Source organism: Bradysia coprophila, unplaced genomic scaffold (assembly GCF_014529535.1).
Source record: "Bradysia coprophila strain Holo2 unplaced genomic scaffold, BU_Bcop_v1 contig_232, whole genome shotgun sequence".
Classification (NCBI taxonomy): domain Eukaryota; kingdom Metazoa; phylum Arthropoda; class Insecta; order Diptera; family Sciaridae; genus Bradysia; species Bradysia coprophila.
Window position 1 is genome coordinate 16794405 of NW_023503493.1, and position 21595 is coordinate 16815999.

Below are 21595 nucleotides of genomic sequence, written 5' to 3' on the forward strand. Positions count from 1 at the left end.
AATAAAATACAGAAAAAAAGGAAGAAAAAGTAAATTCCCGATTATAATGTGGAGTGTTAATTCGTTTACAGTTAGATCTACAGCTGCAAGACGAGAACGGCGGTGATCTGAGCAGTTTCGTCACAAACGGTGAATGGTCGTTATTGGGTAAGACGTTCATTAATCAATTTGTAATTTTTCGAATTGTTAATAATACTTTAGTTGGGACAGTGTAACATTACAACTATATATATTATTCACCACACACATTTCAAAAGAAATAATTTTCAAAAGTTTTTGAAATCTAATTTTGAGTATAGTAGAGCGTTCCCAGAGTCAATGTAACCAAAACTTTTTATTTAATGAAAATCCGTATACGAAAGTTTTCTTTACATTGCATCTGTGCAATAGAGATACATTATTTACTAGAAATCTGCACTAGAAATGAAACTAGGGAAGAAAATATTTAGTTAAAATCTCATTTGATTTGAGGTTACAATTATATGTCGACTCAAAGGACGTTGAACATTCTTTCATTACATTCTATCCATCCTTGCAATTAGAGAAATTATTCAGACTAGAAAAAGTTATCTTCAGTTTGATGATGGCGAAATAAAATTTTTAATTTTGATTCGTTTACCATAAAAGAAAACTGCTATGCTAGGAAGATATATTCAGAAGACAGTGCCGTAGCTACTAATGAGTTCAGGTGGGTCTTTTCGGTTCAACTTAAGAACATTCGAATGATAATTCAATTGTGTTCAAACAATCGCATGTGACTATTAAAATGGTCTCGGTCAAGTAGTTGTAAATCGGCATACATTTCAGTAAACTTTTCGATAAAAAAAGAATTATAAAACTTACTGACATATTTCTGGCCAAGACATTCTTTAAATTGATTTTTCACTATGAAACCATGTTGGCTCATTTTTGGCCGAATGGAGAAAAATGTAGATCTGGTTGTGGTCTACATTTTTCTCCATTTGACCAAAAATGAGCCATCATGGCTTCATGGTGAAAAATTGATTTAAAGAATGTCTTGGCCAAAAATATGTCAGTAAGTTTTATGATTCTTTCACAAATCGTTGCAATAGTCAAAATTGTCTTGTAATCTCAAAGTGATTGCTGATTGTGATTAATGCTGAAGGTAAAATGTAATTGCCGATGATATATATTTTGTTGGAATAGTTCGGATATAGCGAACAATTTTAATGATTTCAATTAAGTAAGTGATACAGTGACATTCTCTTTGAACTATCATTTGGGACTACATTAATATATGTAATGTTTCACATCCTTCTAATCAATAATCATATGGGTCAGACCCACCCTGAATTTGATTTGTTGCTACGGCACTGAAAAGAAAAGACATAAAAGCTATGGTAACTGGTAACTAGCTTAAAGTATCGATCATTGTTCCAGCAACAAAAAAGTATGGCTTTAAATGAGAAGAGTTATGCACTAACCGTCTCAAAAAGATATTTTTCAAATGATTTTTTTTCGTTTCATGCATATCTATTCTCAAATAGTTGCAATCAATCATCGAATCATTTATAGACTGAAAAATAGTTTAATAACAGTAGTAAGATAGGTGTGCGTTAAGTTTTTAGAAGAAAATGAAACAAGAAAATTCGATATTTACCTTGCTTGTATTTACTGCTTAGGAATGCGAACACATTGAACCAAAAGAAGCCGTATGTGAATGAAGACATTGTTAGTATTTTATTACCAATACACGGGTTGAAGAGTTTCCCTTTTAAAAACAGAAAATTTTGTGACTTTTCCATGCTGCACGAATTGTCAACCGTTTCAATCGAAATTACGCGCAATTCCATGCACCGTCAATTTTACTCGACAGTCTATCTCCGTGCTAACTTTTAAAAATATTTATGCAGAAGTTGAATATTAATTATTGTGAAAGCATTTTACTTAAAGCTCTTAAAATACTACGTGAAAAATCATCTATCCTTTGTTACGTTTGTAACAGCAGAAGTAATGCGTTTTTTTCCCTTAAGTAATGGAATTCTGATTCTTACAGAAAACACTCGTAAAAATATTTTTGCCTGTGTACGTGCCGTGTACATATTTTGCATATTTAATTGAACACAAAGCACCCGAACAGCATTCTTATTTTACATGAATCAACACTTTCTTGCACTATAAAATATATAGTTTTTTGTTCAGAGATTTTCGTATTTCAAGAGATTCCGTTGATTTTCACTTCGATAAATTGTTACCATCGAAATAATAAATGTCCATGACTCCTCTGTTCAGTTCCAACTAACTTAACATTTTCATGGAAAAGTTAGTCCGTCGGGAAAATAGCAATGTTTTTCAAATCGTTATCCGATTTCCGTACTGTTGCTTTGTTTTAAGTCGATCTTTCGAGCTATATAGCACAGCAGCTCTCTAGCAACTGCATCCACCCCATACACCTTTAAGAGAATTCCGTGGCATAACATCGGACACTTCAAATATAGCGAAACAAGATGTATGCGGTTCGAAATGTCTTTTCAGACAAACACGTTATTTTCCAAGTGAGGAACTTAACGCAAACGGCTAGTTAGAACGGATGGGCTCTTATTAGAAAGATTAACAACATAACGCTCACTCAAATCATAGGGTTAATCACAGAGTATGTCGAAAATAACATCAGAGCCCATTTTTGATAATTTGTTTCCTAAAAATACCAAAATGTCCTAAATAATTCCTAAAATTCTTAAAAATTCCTAAAACTAAATAAAAAAAACAGATTCTTAAAAATAGGCTCCGGTGTGGACGTCATAAAATTACAGAGACAATTTGGTTAACAAGTAGTTCAAGCTTTGCATTTTGCCATGCTTTTAATCTAATTTTTTCGTTTTAATCTATCATTGACGGCAAGTCAATGTAATTATTGAATGTTTTACTTCGCTTGATCTAGGCATTTTAAACAGAATGATTCAAAGTCTTCTTTAGTTTTAACATTCATTTTGCTATTACAAATCAGTTTTAGCCCGAGCTTATTGCCTATCTTTGTCGTCTTTTCCGTTACCAAATCAAATATCTGTCCGAATTGTTGTGCAAGCTTAATGTTATCTCTTCTTAATGCAGATGCAATCATCCATGATTAATCGGCTGTGCTAAATTTACACAAGAAAATTAAAAGTTTGGATGGATTTCGCTTTAAATTTCCCTCAGTCATATTCAGACAGCATTCCTTTGAGGGCATGTGTCTGCGTCAAAAAATGCATTTAACTTTTTTATCCCTTCAACCACAGCAGTCCCGCAGGTGAAATTATGAACGGTAGTTATCTGCTTTACTATACAGATGTTTCGCCATACTGGATTTTTATAACAGTAATAACAAATAATTAAGAGCTTTCTGCTTTTCAAAAAAAAAAAATGCATTTTTTATCAGGCAAACTTTGCAAATTGCTTCACATATTACGATATATTTTTGTATGCATTATAATAGTCGTCAGAGGTTTATAGCCATCCACAACGTTTACTTTTCGTAGTAGTTTTTCTTCTTCTTTAATTCTTTTGCACTGCGTAAATATATATACAAAACTCTTCAACTGCATTATGTCATGGTATTATAGCGAATGAGGCGAATGGCACGATTTAATTGAAGAATTGCACCTGAAGCTATTTAATTGTTGACTAAAAAATAAAAAATTTCAGGAAATAACCCGTAAAAAGGAAAGCGATAATGAAGTATAGCGGTGGATTCGGTATAGCTATATATATAAATATATATATATAAAAGAGAACAACAGCTAGGGCATATATAATAAAAAAAAGCGAACAAAAAAATTGTATGAGAAATCAACAACGAAAAATGAACTCGTCTTTGAAATAATTTTTTTTTTATTAATTTCACAATTACAAGAAAAACTAGAACAATAAACTTTAATGAAATATTTTTTTATGCTACCCATACAGAACACCCAGACGATAAAGACGTAACTAATGAAAATTTTCTTTTCTCTTTTTATTTTCGTTTCATCAATCCATCTTTCAACGTTAAATAAATTTCGAAAAAAACAAAAAAAAATAACCAGCTGTGCCAGGAAAACGTAATGAAATTTATTACAATTGCTGCCCGGAACCGTACATAGATATAACATTTTCGATTATAATTCGTCGCCGAACACTGTACTACTTTTTTAATTTAATCGTTCCTTGCGTTTTAATTGCATCAATGGCGCTACTAGGATTTGCACTGCCACCGGACTCGGGGGAAAAATTATCACTCGGTAAAAATGGCATTGATTTCATTTTGTTTGAAAATATTTGATTTTTTGTTTCTTTTTTGTCTGTTTTGTTTTTATTGGTGTTTAATGTGTATTAATTGTGTAAAAGGTAAGCCATTTGTGTAGTTTAATGTTTAATATACGTTTAATTGTGTAAATATTATTCTGAAATGAAAACTGTGTGTGTAACGGTATGGTATAATTGTCGAAACGGATTGTAGATCATTTCACCAATTGAGTTTAGTTTTCGTCTTAGTATCGATTTTTTTCCCATGTGAGATGTGTATCCGGCAAGGAAATATTTCTAAGAATTGTTACATATTTATAATGAGAAAGAACATTTCGAACGAACGATTTTCTTGTACTGGAATACAAAATTGTTAAACATCGGAGATATGCTTTGTAATGCACAAACATAGGTATAATATACAATAAATAACAACGTAGTTAAGTGAATCCACTCAAATACGCGCACGTTTAAACCGTCTAATATTTAATTTAGTTGAAAATTTATGCTCATTTTGATGTCAGCTTTTATGTTTTAATCGATATATGGAAATGTAAGTTTTTTTTTTCGTTTTCATTAAATCATTATCTAATCAAGCTTGAAATAGAAGGTTTAACGGATAGTCATATGTGTGTGTGTAGAATTTGCAGGAAAATTAGTTAATCAATTTTAGATTTTCTTTACTCAAACGTCTTTTGAGGGGAAGAATTATTTCGTCGACTTGATAGACCCTCTATCGTTACGATAAAACACCAAGAAATGTATTAGATTAGAAGTGGTTAAGATTATAACCTGTGGATGAGTTTCATATTGGAAAAGCAACTCACATGTTCATTGGATTAATATTTCCGTGAGATGGGCGTTAGTCCTTAACGACTATACGACTTTTCTAAACAAATTTCTTAATGCCAACAAACGACACACCGACAATAAATTTAGCGCCAATCACGTTCTCGGCGTCCTATTTTTTTCCAGATTGAGGAAGGTACCTACTGAGTTAATTGTTTGCCACGTACATGTCTGTATATTTTCACTCGTAAGGAAAGTAGAATACTGCTGGAGAAATAAAGGAACCAACAATTTCAATCCAATTCTTCTTATTCAATCCATATGCGTTATCACACGATAACCTGTACAATGTTAAGACAACTTTACATATAATATATGTCGTATATGTGTCACAATGTTGATATCGTATGTGTAATACATTGCGGTATGAATAACATGAATTGGGTTGAATTTAAAAAAAATTCATCGATGTAAATATTCTTCAAAAGGGTTTTTGTTTTAGATTTTCTTTCGTTCGATCATTTCCTGTTTAGTTGTTTTCATTCGTTACAAAATGCATGGAAGTATCATCACGGCCAAATCAATGAGAACATTGGAATCTACGGAACAAGTCACTATTAAATAAATAGGAATGGTTTATATGTTGTTAATCTCGACGCATTTGTAGATGTGTAAGGATCTTCAGAACGAAAAATAAAAGGAGCCGCTTGTAATGAACATAAAAACTTTAGCATTCAGTAAACACCCATATTTCGCTTGTGATTGTATAAAACATTGACGAATAAATTATGTCTAAGACATGGATTCAACTACAGTTTTTCAGCTATTAAATCGGACTGAGACGAATAGAGACTTCTCTTCGCATTGAAAATTAAAACAAATTCGGATTATTTGATTTGCGTTTCACACAATGAAAACGACATAAATCTTTTCTTGTGTAAATTTTATAATTTAGGCAAAATTATTCTCTTCATGCACACCGATCAACCTAATTTTCCATTTTCAATGCCACGGAAATCGGATATATTCCGAATATAAAGACCTCATCGGAATTGTAAAAAAATAAATAAAATGAAATTCCCGTATACAATCGTCTAATACCATAGTAGGTATAATGTAATTAAACAATTGAATAAGTTACCAACCCTATCAACTTTTGTACGAAAAAAAAAGACAAAATAATAAGCTTTATGCGGTGAAGTCTCTCTCTTAGCATAAAAGAAGAGGAAAAAAGATTTAAATTTAAACATACATTATTCTATATTCAATATGAGTATGGTATGGTATACATACAACTATACAACATGCATAAATAACACCATTTCTTCTCTCGCCGTATATATTCTGTGGGAAATATATATTTTTTATCCCTAACAAACAATATAAACTTTTTTGTTTTTTCCCTTTTTTGTGTCATTGTAAGAAAAAGCAATCACGTTAAAGGGAAAATTTTTACATTCAAGCGCATATATGGGGCTTTTTTTTCCTCTATATTTTGATACAAGAATTTCTTACCAAGTTTCAAAATTATACAATACACTTTCCGATAATTTTGAAATATCAGAAATTTGAAAAATATAAAACTTTTTTTTAGTTACATATTTCCCCTTTCTACTCCAAATTTCATTTACTTTACTAGACTGGTATACTTTTCCTCTTTTCTCGTTGAGTTTGCACTTGTGAGGTCAGAAGATTGTGTTGTCCTATGAAAACTCTTATGTCGAAGTTCTAAACACATTCCAATTTATTATTAATAGTTATTGTTCTCATTGATAGACAGAGAGCGTACGTGCTTGTCCGTCCTTCACGTCACACGGGGGAAACCATTTGTTGTACAGCCAGTGGATTTTGAGCTCTAAAAGAACTCGAAGTGTACTTCAGTAGTTTCACATCACAGAAAATTTAAATTCATGTCAAAATAGTCCAATCGCATGAATGAAATTTTTCGCTAGAACGTCGAGAAAAAGTTCAAAGACACTCTTTATATTATTAAAAAATAGTATATTACTATACAAGGGAAGGAATTTGATGTTTTGTATCCAGCTAAAGCCCTCGTACACTTTTACTCATCGCGATACGAAATATCAAATTATTTCCCGAGTGTGGTATGACGTTTTCCTTTACGAAGGAGGGAACAGTTTTCCCCTAAGGATGGAAAGTCCATTTTCCCTCCCTATTAAAGGAAATACTTTTAAATTTCATACGTTATCATGGGATACTAATGCCCTCATTTTGACAATACTTTAGATCTTCCACGATATTAGACATCCGACTTATAAACATTTCCTGATTTTGGGTGTCTACATCTACAATAGTGCTCAAAAACAAAAGTTGTAGATTAGATGTCTCCCACTTCGCGAAATATTAAATGAGTAACAATCAAAGGACGAAGACGAACGTTAGCTTTGTGTCTATACAACGTTCGAATGGAACTTTAATTGTATAAAAATCGTATGCTTAGGAATTGACGCATGTATAACAGAATATATAGCCTGTGTAGAATATTGTGTAAATTTGTGTACGCAACATCAGAGCAGTTACTAGTATTTTCCAGTCTCGCATCATTTTAATGATCTCAAATTATTTTCCAGCTATGAACGGATATATATGAACGGATTGAAAATACAAAATTTGCCATTTTCGTCATAACACTTTGCATATAAAATGTAAATTACGTTTCATTTTCGCATATCACATCTCCCCTCAACTTGCGGAACATGAAACCGAAACCCAAACAAGGAAAAAAATATGAAAAATAACATTTGATAAATTAATGGACTGCGGTCCTTTTTCGAATTTTTTGTTGCTGTTTCTTTACATGATAAACAACGGAATTATAAAAACAGGTTTTTTTTTAAAGCAGAACTGAGCTGAGTAAGTCACTTTTTTCAAATCTAATTGAATTCGGAGGTTCTTATGCTAACTTGACAAAAAAAATCCTCAATGTTGTACATTCACCCTAGAAAACTGAACGCATAACAACATACTTCATTTATAACCTCTTAAAAATCACAGTATGATGCTAAGTGGTAACCTTTTACAAACTGTTACCATAAGAATTACTATTAGAAACTTTCATATGCTTTCCATGAGCAGTTTGACTGTCGGATCTATTACTTCATTTGATTTACGTATTTTCAAGAAATTGATTTCAGAATGCTTTTCCCGTATCTAGACCGTATTAATCAGAACTTGTCGTTTATTCCTGAAGTCCTTATCAATAAACTATACCGTTTAATTATTGAAGTAACACGAATAGATACAATATCGATATCAAATGATAAAACTTATTTTGTGTCCACTGTAGTTAGGCAAAAAAAAATTAGGACAATAGTTCACATAACTACCGTCCTGCTGTTCAAATTAGAAAATAATGCAAATGTGAAAATGGGTCAGACTGAAATATACTACATTGACTTTGATTAATATTGATACTGTTCGGACTGACATCAAAATGATTTAATTAATGCATGCTTGTTGTGTGTGTAATGCGAATCGGTGTTATTCAGTTTCAGCAAAATATACAAGATTTTCCGGACCACTAAATTTACGTTTATCAACATTTTGCAGGTGTGACAATTTTACTATCGTTGACTGTGTTTCTGAATATGGTTGCTGAAACGATGCCGGCGACATCGGATGCAGTACCACTGTTAGGTAAATTGAATTTAAAAAAAAACTTTTAATATATCGAAAATAAATAAAACGTTTGGAAATCGCTAATTTCCCAAATAAACCCTGGTACATAGAACTGAACCGCAAAAAAATCGATTCCATTTCCTGTGAATGGATTTTCGTTTTACAATTTTATGAATGGTGTAAACTAGCCCCAAAAGGTCCTTCGACATAAATCACAGCCCATCTCAATTACTGTGAAGAGAGAAAAAAAAATCGAATTATTTTCGATTCGCTTCAATTCCTCAATGCCCCAACTTATATCCATTCTTATTTCGACAGAAACAAAAGAAAAGAAATCTTATCCACCGTCATTCATTGATGGAAACTGACAAAATTTATAATAAATGAACTGGTGGTTATATGGTGAAAGACGAAAGAAACAAAAAAAAAAATAAAAAGAAAATTTAAACTTTGTCATACGAATAGCTGAGTCACTTTGAAACATTCTAACGAAATGTTTCAGCTCACTGACAAAATGGAGCTTTTTATTTATGTTTCTCATCTATCCTAAAGAGTACCTAAAGACCATTTACTGAAATGACTAAGCTTTTTATCGTTCACTGTATTTTTTCTTCTTCTTCTTCTTTTCCTCTCTCCTATTAGCTTTCCTGTATTGTGCAATGATATATGCCCCATAGAAATAAACTGTTCTGTAAAAAAAGCGGAATGTAAGCTAAATAATTGACCATTACGGACTGGTGTAGAATAATTTTCCGAATCTCTAAATTTAGCCAGGCATACTATAATATCGCCATGAAGTCATTGAACAATTAATAGAGCCGTGTTCGTTAGGGGTTTCGTTTTTTTATCGTACAATTATGGCGTAAACAGTAAACACCCCCTAAAAATTTCAAAAAAAATTAAATTAAAGAAATTTTCCCACCTTCTCTGACTGTGACTAAAAATAATGTCCATTTGTATGAGAGAAAAAATGTGACCTACTTGACATTTCAATTTTACGAAATGTCGGTAACCTTTCATTGATCGCATCAGTTTTCTATTTAAAACCCGAAAAGGGGTTTCTTTCGAATTATACCGAGCTAGTAATACTTTGTACCCGAACGTTGAGTACCTATCAATGAGACAAACGATGCTTCGTCTGTGGAATTTGTCGATACGATTCGTGTTTGGGTATAAACCAATAATTGCGCGGTATGTGAATTCTTTCGATGAGGAGTTTACTAGTTCTCAATATAATAAAATATGAGAAATTTGCACGATTCGTTTGGATGATTCGACAGATTATTTCGCACTAGTGCGATAAAATCGATAGTTTACCATTCAAAAGCGTGTCACTGCACAAAAACTATTCCCCTTTTTTTTGTGTCCCATATCGCTATCGGCATTTTTCAAAAACGTTAATGCAATTATTCTTTTCATTTTTTGTTCATGTTGTAAAAAACCAATATTACGCTGCACCAGGAACATATTTCAACAGCATAATGTTTATGGTTGCCTCATCCGTCGTATCAACGATATTAATTTTAAATTACCACCATCGAAATTCCGACACTCATGATATGTCTGATTGGGTAAGTTGGTTATTTTTTTATTCGTTTTAGCATATATATATATATATACAGAATATCGTACTTAGCGTTAAGGGAAACATTACGGAGACGTGGTGGAGAACTAGCAGCAGTATATATAACATAAAAAATTCAATCTCTTTTTTTTATAAATTTTTCGCATTAGAGTAGAATATTGCTGCTGTGCGCTATTTTATCAATTAAATGTAGTCATATATATGCGATACATATACGATGCAACTATATTGAAATTTATGTACAAATTAATGGAGTTTATTTAGTAGACTAACAGTTTTGATATGTAGGTTATATTTGTTATGCAGTCGACCCATTTTATTTTCGTGTAAAACTAATATTATTTTTCGGCAAACTAAATTTAGCATTTCTGGTCTACGGGCACATTATATGCATATATACCGTATAACGAGCAGCTTAATAATGTGTACATTGTGATCAAACTTATATAATCATGCTGGAGGGGGTTTCGGGTTGTCGACATTATATTGTGCCATCAACATTATGAGCACATGCATACTTTTATCATAATAAATTAAAAAACAATAAATGGGCAGACGACAAACTGAAAAATGTGTCTGCCAAAAAAAAAAGATGTGCCTAACATACCCGCAGTACGTAATGTCTGTGTGCAGTGAAAGGTTTTTACTTGTACGATACCATGCTGTGCCTTTTCACATTATTTGTACTGTAAGCTTTTAGGCCGGAGAGATGGAGATTAATCATCATATTGGATGAGACACAATTGGTGTATCCTTTCACGTAAACTAGCTGATTAGTGTTGCATACGGCATTATAACGGAACGAAAATAAATGCTTTGAAAATGGGTGTTCTGTTCTGTTTTCGGATATGATTTTCCGTAGATGAGGATAAACCCTTGGACCGTAAAACAGGCCCATAGCTAAAGAAACTTTGTTGACGGTAACAAAAACTAACGAAAACTAAGATACATTGTTTGGACGGAAAAGTGAACCAGTCGCTTAGATAAGTCCCCCAACGCTCGGTGCTCCAGTTTCCCAAGCGCCTGACTAACATGAAATTCTCATTTTTTCAAAATTGATTTTATCATTGTAAGCTTCAAATCGATACGCTTTTGAAAATTTCGTCTGCCTACCATATCTCAATTTTGCATGCATTTTTTATACAAAACGAATTGAGGGGCCCAGATTGTTTTAGAGAACAGGTATGCTGCAAGTAAAACAAATTAATTCATCAACGTGAACAATCCAGTCAATTGAACTTTATATAGTTAACCAGTGACCTCGCCAGTGACTAGTTCTTATTTCCTTGGCTGAACGCCAGACTTCTGTCTATAGTCAAAGTGTATATAAATATTCGTAAAATTAATAAGGAGAGGAAAAGTGCGGAACGACATTCCTTCTTTTGTGAACTTGAACCATCTCAATTCTTATTTTAAAAGTATTTTCAATTGTTTCAATTTTTGCAGCGTAGTACGTTAAATCGTTTTGTTGGAAGGACATTGTCGTAAATATCAACCTTCAATATAAGGAAATGTTCCATCGTAAACGCATTTTTAGTCAAGATTTTTTTGCTCATTACACCCACACATCTCTTTTGTTCTGAGCTTTTAGCCCTAACACCCAAAATACGAATATTTTCTTCTAAATTTTCCAAATTTTCGCCCTTTCGTACTAAATCCTCCAGTAGTAAAAAACCTTAAGTTTGACACTGGACAAATCTCCAGAATTATCTAACTACGACTGCAAATATGCGATTTAATCAAAAGAAAGGCGTACCTAACTCATGAACACATACGGCTGGTTCTCAATGTTTTGTAATCTAGGACACTGTACCTTGTGTAACATAGTTCTGAATAAGCCGACAAAAGTTTAGTGTAACAAGCGAGTCGGAGCCTCTAACTAACATAATACCACCAAACTTTAATCATTTCCTTCATAATTCAATTTGTAAACCAAATATTTGCAACAAAAAAGCTCTTGCATGTGCTCCGTTTCAATATCCTTCTAGATCTGTGTAATATTCCGTTCCATGAAATAACCCAAAACGTTCTTGTCGATACTCATATATGTAAATTCACAAATTAATTTTTTTTTATTGAATAACGAAGAAGGAATATTTCGATGAGATTGTTGAATATGTTCAGCGATTACCCCATAAAAAAAATTGTTACCCGTTCTTCCTCTTCAATTTTGTGCAGTTTATGTGGTTTCTGTGCAGTTATCTGTAACTAAAAACATAAAATCGACGAGATATTTTAATGACTCAATTCAGCCTTTGAATTGAATGTTGATAGTTATTTCCATTTCGTATATAGATTGACGCTTAACAACCCATCAAGTGATTTGAAATAAACTTTCTTTCAATTTCTACACCATCTGGTGTTAAGTGACATGGGTACTACTCGTTCAAGTGCAATGTTCTCAGCACCGTGAAAGCAGTTTTTAACAAGCATAAAACATCGATTTATATGCTTATATCGGTACAAATCAATTTGAAAACAGAAAATTTAATTTTAAGTAGGAAGATGTTGGCGGAGGTAGGGTTTCAACTAATAAAAAAATTCGATATTCGAACGTCTAGAAAGTTTGAAAAAGAAATGGGAAAATGGTTGGATATTTGCGATGCATCGGATAAATCAAACAGCTAGAATATTCATTTATGCATTATGTAATTTATGACCGGCTCACCAGTTCTATAATCATCTCTTGAATTGAATTAAATTTAAATTAACGTCCGACAGAAATTGTTCATTATTTTCTATTTTGAGTTCGACACACTATACCGTGACGGTAATAATTTTCAATTGTCATCACTGATTCGAACAATTGAAATTTTCTGTTTTTAATTTCCATAAGACTGAATAACTAGAATGGACGAATGCATAATCAAATATATCAACTTCATAAGGTTTAGCGAAATTATATACCAAAATCTAATGAACAAACCTTTCGTTTTCGCATAGGTCAAAGTGGTATTTCTGTATTGGCTACCGTGCATATTACGTATGAAACGACCCGGCCGAACTTATTCAATGGAATATCCACCAACGCCATGTTCAGATAATTCGGAACGAAAACAGCATATTTTAACTGACGTCGAATTAAAGGAACGGTCGTCCAAGTCATTATTAGCGAATGTACTTGATATTGACGACGATTTCCGACATAATTGTAGACCATTAACTCCTGGAGGTACACTGCCACCGAATCCAGCGTATTTTCGAACGGTTTTTGGGTAAATTAATTAATTTTATGATGTTGAGCAATTGCTCCCCCACCAGATATATAACACAATTTTATGTTTTGTCATTGCAGGCCAGGTGATGACGGCAATAGAATACCAGATGCAATAGCACCGCATGCGTGTATAAAGTCATCTGCTGACTATGAGTTATCTTTAATACTAAAAGAGATTCGATACATCACAGATCAGGTGAGACGAGACATTTTTTTTTGTCGGAAAAATATTTTCAGATATTCACATTATTCCCATCTGGACAATCGGACGTTCAATTATAATAAAAACGAACGTCGATTTATCTTCTCGACGCTTTTATATGGAAAACAAAAAAAAAATATCTCTCTAAATCCAAACGAATCACATCCGCAACGAAACTTTATACATCCGTACACTTTAACCCCCTTTGCATTATTCACGATTTCGCTCGAAGGTATAAATTTTTTAACATGCTGACCACCCATCAATTCGCTCTTCAAACTTTTTATTTTCCGAATTTCGTGGCTAACTTTTAAAGTTTTGTTATTCTCAATTCGAATTACATTTCCTTTTAATTTACTTTCCTGTTAAGATAAGGGGCGTGCATGAGCGATAAATTCATTTGTGTAACGAGAAAAGTGTCTTGATAATCAGATTGGGTCGTGTGCAACTGACTGAAAATTCAATTTATTCATTTTGGTTTTGTGGTTGCATTTATATTTTAAGCACCATAGTTCAAGTCGAATATATATTTTGCTAAATGTTCGTGTTGTTGTCGGCAACACAATGTAAATGGGTATGAAAACCACTGTAAAATGGTATGTTGAACAATAAGCACAACATTTTAATGTGCATTATGCAAAGATGAAAAATTAAACAAAATGCACACCCGTTGTTATGAACTATATTCCGAAAATTTATTGAAAAGTCGTGACAGAATTACAGGCGCTCACTTCATCAGGAAGTAGTTGCGGTGGAAAAATGAAAAGCTTTCTATGTGGTGGGTGCTACTTCAGCTAGGAAATTTAAATTTTCAAAATTCTTCTCGATTCACAGAGAAAAGAGTTAACATTTCGTTTTGCTTTATCTACATCTTCTCCCAATGAATGGTTTCCAGAGAACACATACACTAAGAAATAAGTCTACAGAGTGGATTATGAATCGAAACTAAAAAAATTCAAAAGCTTAAACCTCAAATAATCTATATCGACTGATAGAAAATCGAAAGGTTTATTCAATACGGTCACACAATCGGTGCAATCTTTCTTTGTTAATTTTCGTAGAAGTCTGCTGGAGGCGGCCGTCTCGGCAAGGCATGTCCATCGGGCCCAGTGCAATACTTTAATGTGCAAGCTACGTTTCCACCCGAACAAAAGCAGCTGTTACAGCCATCATAGTACTGTTTTCCACTAACACATTTTCGTTCTTGTTCTAAATCAAAATATCTTTAAAGTTAAGCTCTCTTGATTTTTATCATTTTTCCGCTTACCAGCACTCAACATTGAGACAAAACACAGCATCAAAATAAATACAGCGAAACACTTCTTCATGGTTGCAATTAACGTCGTACGATTGTAACGCCCAAAGTCAAACTAATTTCGAATTGGAGAATCGTGTGACTATTTGACTAATTGTGTTATCATTGCACACAGTCTTTAACAGGGCAAGGTTCATTTTGTGGATGTATAGTTTGTGCAATGGTTAGTTGATAACATCGACCTTCACTCGTAAACATTCGAAAAATGCCATCTCGAAACAAAATTTAATTTAGAAGCAAGATTTAATGGAAATTCAACTAAACAATTTCATGTTATCAGTGAATTACAGAGACAAAATACTTGCACGTCGCATTTGTGTAAAATGTTGATTTACGACGACCTGAAAAAGAGTATAGATGTATGATACTTGAAGCCATCTAGATTATGAAGGAACAAGTTTCTTACATTGTGGTATAATGTCCGAACGAATGCCTAATGATAACAATTAGTACTCAAGTCAGATTCTAAAAACTCGGTCTCACCGTCAAACATCAACTTCTTATCGGTTGTCTCCGGTAACTGTACCATTGCTCTCTTTATAATAAAACAATTTTTCTAGCTTCGCAAAGATGACGAGGATAATGACGTAGCACGTGATTGGAAATTTGCAGCAATGGTCGTCGACAGACTGTGCCTTATTATTTTCACATTGTTCACAATAATTGCAACAATAGCTGTACTGTTTTCGGCGCCGCATATTATTGTCTCGTAGCCATATGAGGGAGGTTATTGTTATTGGTTTTATCATAAAATCAATTTGTTATTAATTAAATTAATATCGAAAATTTTTAAATCAATTTATTATTACTAAAAGAAAAAAGAAAATAAAGACAAAAAAAAACATTAAAGAAATAAAAACAAATAGAAAAAATTATTTAAAATGGAAAACTAAAAAAAAAAATATTTAAATTGCAGCGCATACATGACATATATTTTGTATGTTTGAGTATGTTTGGAAATGATCCGGAAAAGAATATTACCGAAATTAAATTGTAAAAGTAGCAAAAATCTTTAACAAATTTCCCATTTATATTTCATCGTACTATACATGCATAATAACCTCGTATGTACGTTTGTATGTACACTTATGCAATCGTAAAGTATTTATATATTTTTCGAAGCGAAACCACTTACTTTATGTTCAACATTCAACCGATTAATTTTCCGAAAACATTATTCGGTTTCTCATTTATAATAAATAAAGGACTTTAAAGCGCTGCGGCAATTACAAAGTATTAACTTTGCAAATAGAACTTAACTTTATGTAGCTGTTGCACGAAAGAGATGATTAACGTGTGTAGAAGTGCTTTGAACAATATCTGTAGATATGAATACTGAACTTACATATATGGAATAAACAGTTTGTTTAGTGTTCAGGATTTAGTTGTCTTAATTACACAAGAGTCTAATTTTTGAGATATGCAAACCAGAGGTGGCATAACTTTATATGGTCACTTGGAGACAAATTACTTAACTATAAAGCGGTGAAAAGAGATTATTATAGTAAAGCTTTTTCCCTTTGCTAAACAAAGACCCATGTAATATCGAGTTATATATGTATAAGAAGCATAAAGGAATTAACGTTGAACGTCGAGTTTACCAATTTGTCGGCTTCAATCTCTGAGAATATTATGAGAAATATATTACCAGCAATGATAACATGTCTTAGTTTTTTAGTCGAACTCTCCCGACTAAAGTTCTTTATAAGTTCCATGAAAATATAATTAATGTTTTCATGTCATGCTATTTGGGAAGAATAAACTATTTCATGGGCTGATTAAAACGCAATTGAGTTAACTAAATTACATAAATTCACGCTAATATACTAACCGTCGAGTGTAAAATGATTAACGAAAATTATCTTAGGTAATGATATCGCTCGAGTAAAATGCATTGTGTTGAAAGACACGTAACTCAATTCTGTTCAAAGTTAGTGTTGTTAACTTAGTTTTTGGATGGCATCTTCGCGATAGTAATTAAGTCTCGCGAAACTTTATCTCACTAGAAGTTTGAGTTTAAATATTGTTATTGAACAATACAAAGTTTAAAACGGTTTTTTCATGGTCACCAAAGGTATTTTCTTTCGTAAGAGAGATCAATTGTGGTATTTAGAAAACTAATTAGCACAACAGGCCAAACGGCAGCTTTTTTGATCTTGATTCATTTTCTAATCGTCTATCGCTTTTATTGGCGACCCAATGAGTTTTTAATAGCGAGATTAATTCGTGGTGTATCGTACTCATCGATGTTCATTTCTTGTAACTGGAATTCTGATAAAATGTCGTATAGCACATGGGTCATATAGTTTGATATCTAGTATCACGATAGGGTCTAGATAGCAGATATCAAATTAAAGCCACTGTGGTACGCAACATTTGTCTTTTTATACTTTTTCTTTTACTGTTGCATATAAAAATCAATATTAGTTTAAAATACTTCTTAGTTTTAGAAACAGCAAGCGCGTCGCTGTATAATCATTGAATCGTTTACTGTGGTTGTTTAAAGAATCGCCTAGTGTTTGATACAAAATCTAGTACCTCGTTTGTTTTAACATTCACTTGGCTATAGTGAATGATTTTTCGAAACTACAGCTCAAACGTAATAGATTTTCGCACAATTCTAATACATTTATAGTACATTCGTCTTAAATTCTATTTTTTGTGAACTGACTTGACTGCTATGACATTTTTCATGTATGAAGTTATTTCACTTGAAAATATAGCGCAAAAAATGCAGTACTGAAAACAAATGTGGCGCCTCTACAGGTCAACCGAGGTTTCCTATAATAAGACTATGGCTTATAGACCGTAGAAACGTAGCTTATTTCTACTATCGTTGTCGGTAATAGATAAGTAGCTGTTTTTGAAAGATGATAATCGAAATGACGAAAGTGACTTTTGCAGTTGATGCCACAAAATAGTTATGACTTGGCAAGAGATTAGGGCTTAGGTGAGGTTAATAGTGCTAGTCAAGGGCTTCCGAAAACACTTTTTCCATCGTTACGAACATAACTTTGCTGAGAAATAAGTTAGATGGTTAACTAACAATTGGAAGCGTGGACGGGTTAGCAGCTCACGAAAAAGAGTGTGTTATGCGACCTGACTAATACATTCAAGTTCGTCTTAAGTTTTGGGACGTAACATTTTGTGTAAGATTTTTGCTACAACACATAGTCAAATTTGAGCAAAAACATGATTTGTAAGCAATATTTGTTAATAAATAAAAAAAAGAAGTGAAAAAAAAAACATTAAAAAAATTGACTTGAAAACAAAATGATTTAAAAATATCGATCGATTTAAAAAAAAGCAAAAACTTAAAACAAAAAAAAATATTACTCGGAAAATAGCACAATCATAATTAAGTGTGTAAATTACAATAAATTCGAAAAATATGTAAACGATACACAAATATGTCGTCGGCTAATTTATTTGAGTTATCAAAAATGAACAGAGGAGTAACTAAATAAAATTTAGTTGGTACCGTACTATTGTTGTGAGTTATTAAAACAATTATTATTATTTATTTATTTTTGTAACGATCCCAGAGTTGCAAATGATGGCAAAAAAAAAACAGTTAAACTACAAGCGAAAAACCGAAAAGCAAACAAACAAAAAGTGTAAATTACAAGAAACACACCTATATTTAATTGTAAGTGATTGATTGATTGATTGGGTACCTCGTAGCATTTCGAAAATTGTAAAATTGCAAAAAAAAATTAATTCAAAAAACGAAATCCAAACTAAAAACAATGGAAACCATAAATAGGACAATGTGTATTTCCAACGATATAATGGAACCTAAATGCCTAATTTTGATGGTACACAATGCAATTCATTTTCCATTCAAACCAATCGAGTAAAATGAACCAAAAATAAAGATTGAAATTGGTCGGATAATATTCTCAAGCATACACTGTTGGCCACAGTTTATTTTAGAACAATGTCGATTTTCTTGGATGAAAATGTTTCATTTTCAATTTCTAATTTGATACTTCCATCACAGTGTGTGAAATAAAAAAAGTTCCTCTCTCTCCATCCACTTGCTTAGCGGCGGATTAACTTTGTGTCCGAAAAGTTGTAGCGAATAAAATCTAAACCGACACGAAACGACGATTCTTGAGGTAACTTTACGGAATCTTATTCAAATCGCGTGATATTTTTAATGTTTTTGATTCTTAGGCGAAAGTTTGTTGCTCTTTTAGTGAAACAAAGTAAAAGCTGTCGCTTATGAATCAAAAACACAACAAAAATGTCGCGTCATTGAATGCAGGTGATACCAAAAATGTAAATTGTTGATTAAGCTTTTATTCACGCCAAGTTATCGAAATCAAGACTTTGTCGTATAAGCGACGTGGATTATGGTCACGGAAAATTTCTTTTCTTTTTCTTGGATAAGATGAAGATGACATGTAAACGAACTCTCATTGCTCCTATTTTACGCAAACATTTAAATCGAATCTATCAGATCTAACCTAAAATTCATAATCGTCTGAGCAATCATGCATTAAACTTGTTCTACCACGGTACCACTTGTGTTTTGCCACATTTTCTTAAAAAAAAAAATAATTAACACGGCGGACGTTTTATAGTAACACTCTCAAAGATCTGGGAAATATGTAATTCTTCTACGGGATTATCGATCTGTAACACAATTCAATAATTTCGCTTATATCCGATTGAACGAAATTTCCAAACTGGAACCTGTTAAACCATTTGTTCCAAATATTTTCATGAAAGATTTTTTACTTCATCAGTTTAAGACATATTTGGCTGTACGCAAAGCTAGGCGCTAATTCTGTCATAGTTGTTGATGGATGATCCAATTGAACATGGGTCGATGATAAATTTATCTTAGCAGTTTGTGAAAAATAAACGTAAAATTCGTCTCATCAAGCTTATACTTGACCTTATTTCAGGTTGATTTATTTTAACTGTCAAACATAAACGAGTAGATTCGCTATGCATTCAGAGATTTAAAAATGTTCCCAAATGTTGTTGCGTTGAACATTGTCAAAACATTGTCATCCACCTCCCCATTCTTAATCCAATGAGTAGTTTCACTGAAATTTTCTTAGTTCCAAATTAAACAGCAAAACTAAAAATAATTATCAACAGCACAACTGTGATATACATATTTATATCGTTAATCATTTAAAATGATGTAAAAAAAATTGTTAATGGTTTGGTATTTGCTTGATTTGATGTATTTAAATAAAAAAAAATAAAAAAAACGATAAATAAACACACAAAAAATGAAACTAAAATCTATCATTAAAGAAATATATACGAGATATAAATGAACATTGAGAAAATAAAGAAAAAAGAATAAAAAATAAACAAAAAAGAAAATCCATCGATGAATTATAAAAAAAAACTATAAATTGTATTAAAACTAAATTAATAAATATTTAAACAAAACACAACTATTTAAAATGGAAAAAGTCGATTTGGCGATAAACGTGATACAAAAAAATATAAAACTAAAAATTGAAAAACAATGAGGAAGATTTTTTTATTTAAATAAATGAAACTAAATAAAATATTTAAAAGAAGTCAATGTAATAGTTTCGTTTTTTTTTCTAAATAATGGAATTTAATAACAAAAAAATGATGACAAAATACATGAAAATTCTACAAATTAAAATAATTAAAAAAATTCTAGAGAAATCATTTTCTATTAAAAGAAAAGCTTAATAAATTTTACATTAAATTGAATTGTTTACATGAATGACGTATTTCTGGGTGTTATGAATTATATTATATATATTATATATGGAAATTACACAAATTGAGAAAAAAAAGAAGAAGAAAAGAAAGTAATTTTAGTTAAAAAGAAAATAAAGAAAAATTTAAAAGAAAAAGAAAAAAAATTTATGAATTTGTTATAAAATTCTATAATATTTAATCAAGCAATTATTCAAACTGATGGATCTAATATATCTATATTATACATAATGTATATTAATATAGTGTATAAGATTGTGCATTTATTAGACAAATTTGAAAAGAAAATAAAAATTTCAAAATTCTTGGAAAACCAAAATTACTTCAACTGAATTGTATGAAACAAAATGCAACACCGAAATTCTCATTCTTATAAATATAATTCAATAAATTGTCACAGACTCTTTATTTATTACAACTAAAAGCTGGTATCCATATCCATCAAACAAAACTTCATACATCGTCAAGTTAACTTGGGCTGCGTTAACATGTCGATGAATCATTTTTTTTCGATTTTTTTTTATTTTCTCGATTTTCACTAGAAATAGTTTTGAAATTTGTTTCGACTAGAGCTGGCTCTAGCGCAAGGAAATTATATTAAGAACAATATTGACAGTCCACGAATTATGATTAGAGCGTGTACAGTAAATGGTTTTCGTTATTCATGTCTGCTATATAGATAAACTTGTTACAAAAGTTTCATCAGCTAACGATAAATCGAGTTGTGCTCGCTCTATACGAAATTTGATTTGGTTCTTTCTTTTTCTGCAAATTTACAAATAAAAAAATTGCAGCAACGACTGATCGGAAATGTATACCACTCGTCCCAAAACTTATCACAATCCCAATATACACAGACCATTTTCGGTGGTTAGACGACAAACATACTGATACTGGTGG

General features: G+C 31.8%; 1 protein-coding gene across 6 annotated transcripts in view; it reads left to right on the plus strand.

Moving 5' to 3' along the window:
• The window catches only part of LOC119077027 (neuronal acetylcholine receptor subunit alpha-7-like), a 52903-nt gene extending 32719 nt beyond the window's left edge, over window positions 1–20184 (plus strand). For 5 of the 6 annotated variants that reach the window (XM_037184142.1, XM_037184141.1, XM_037184145.1 and 2 more), the window contains exons 6-12: window positions 72–147; window positions 4026–4220; window positions 8584–8670; window positions 10114–10223; window positions 13181–13452; window positions 13533–13650; window positions 15532–20184. In XM_037184142.1, coding sequence (XP_037040037.1) covers window positions 72–147; window positions 4026–4220; window positions 8584–8670; window positions 10114–10223; window positions 13181–13452; window positions 13533–13650; window positions 15532–15684 — 1011 coding nt within the window. In that variant the 3' untranslated portion in view covers window positions 15685–20184. The remainder of the gene's footprint in view (window positions 1–71; window positions 148–4025; window positions 4221–8583; window positions 8671–10113; window positions 10224–13180; window positions 13453–13532; window positions 13651–15531) is intronic. The other variant, XR_005087733.1, reaches the window with a different exon arrangement.
• Window positions 20185–21595: the final 1411 nt, after the last annotated feature.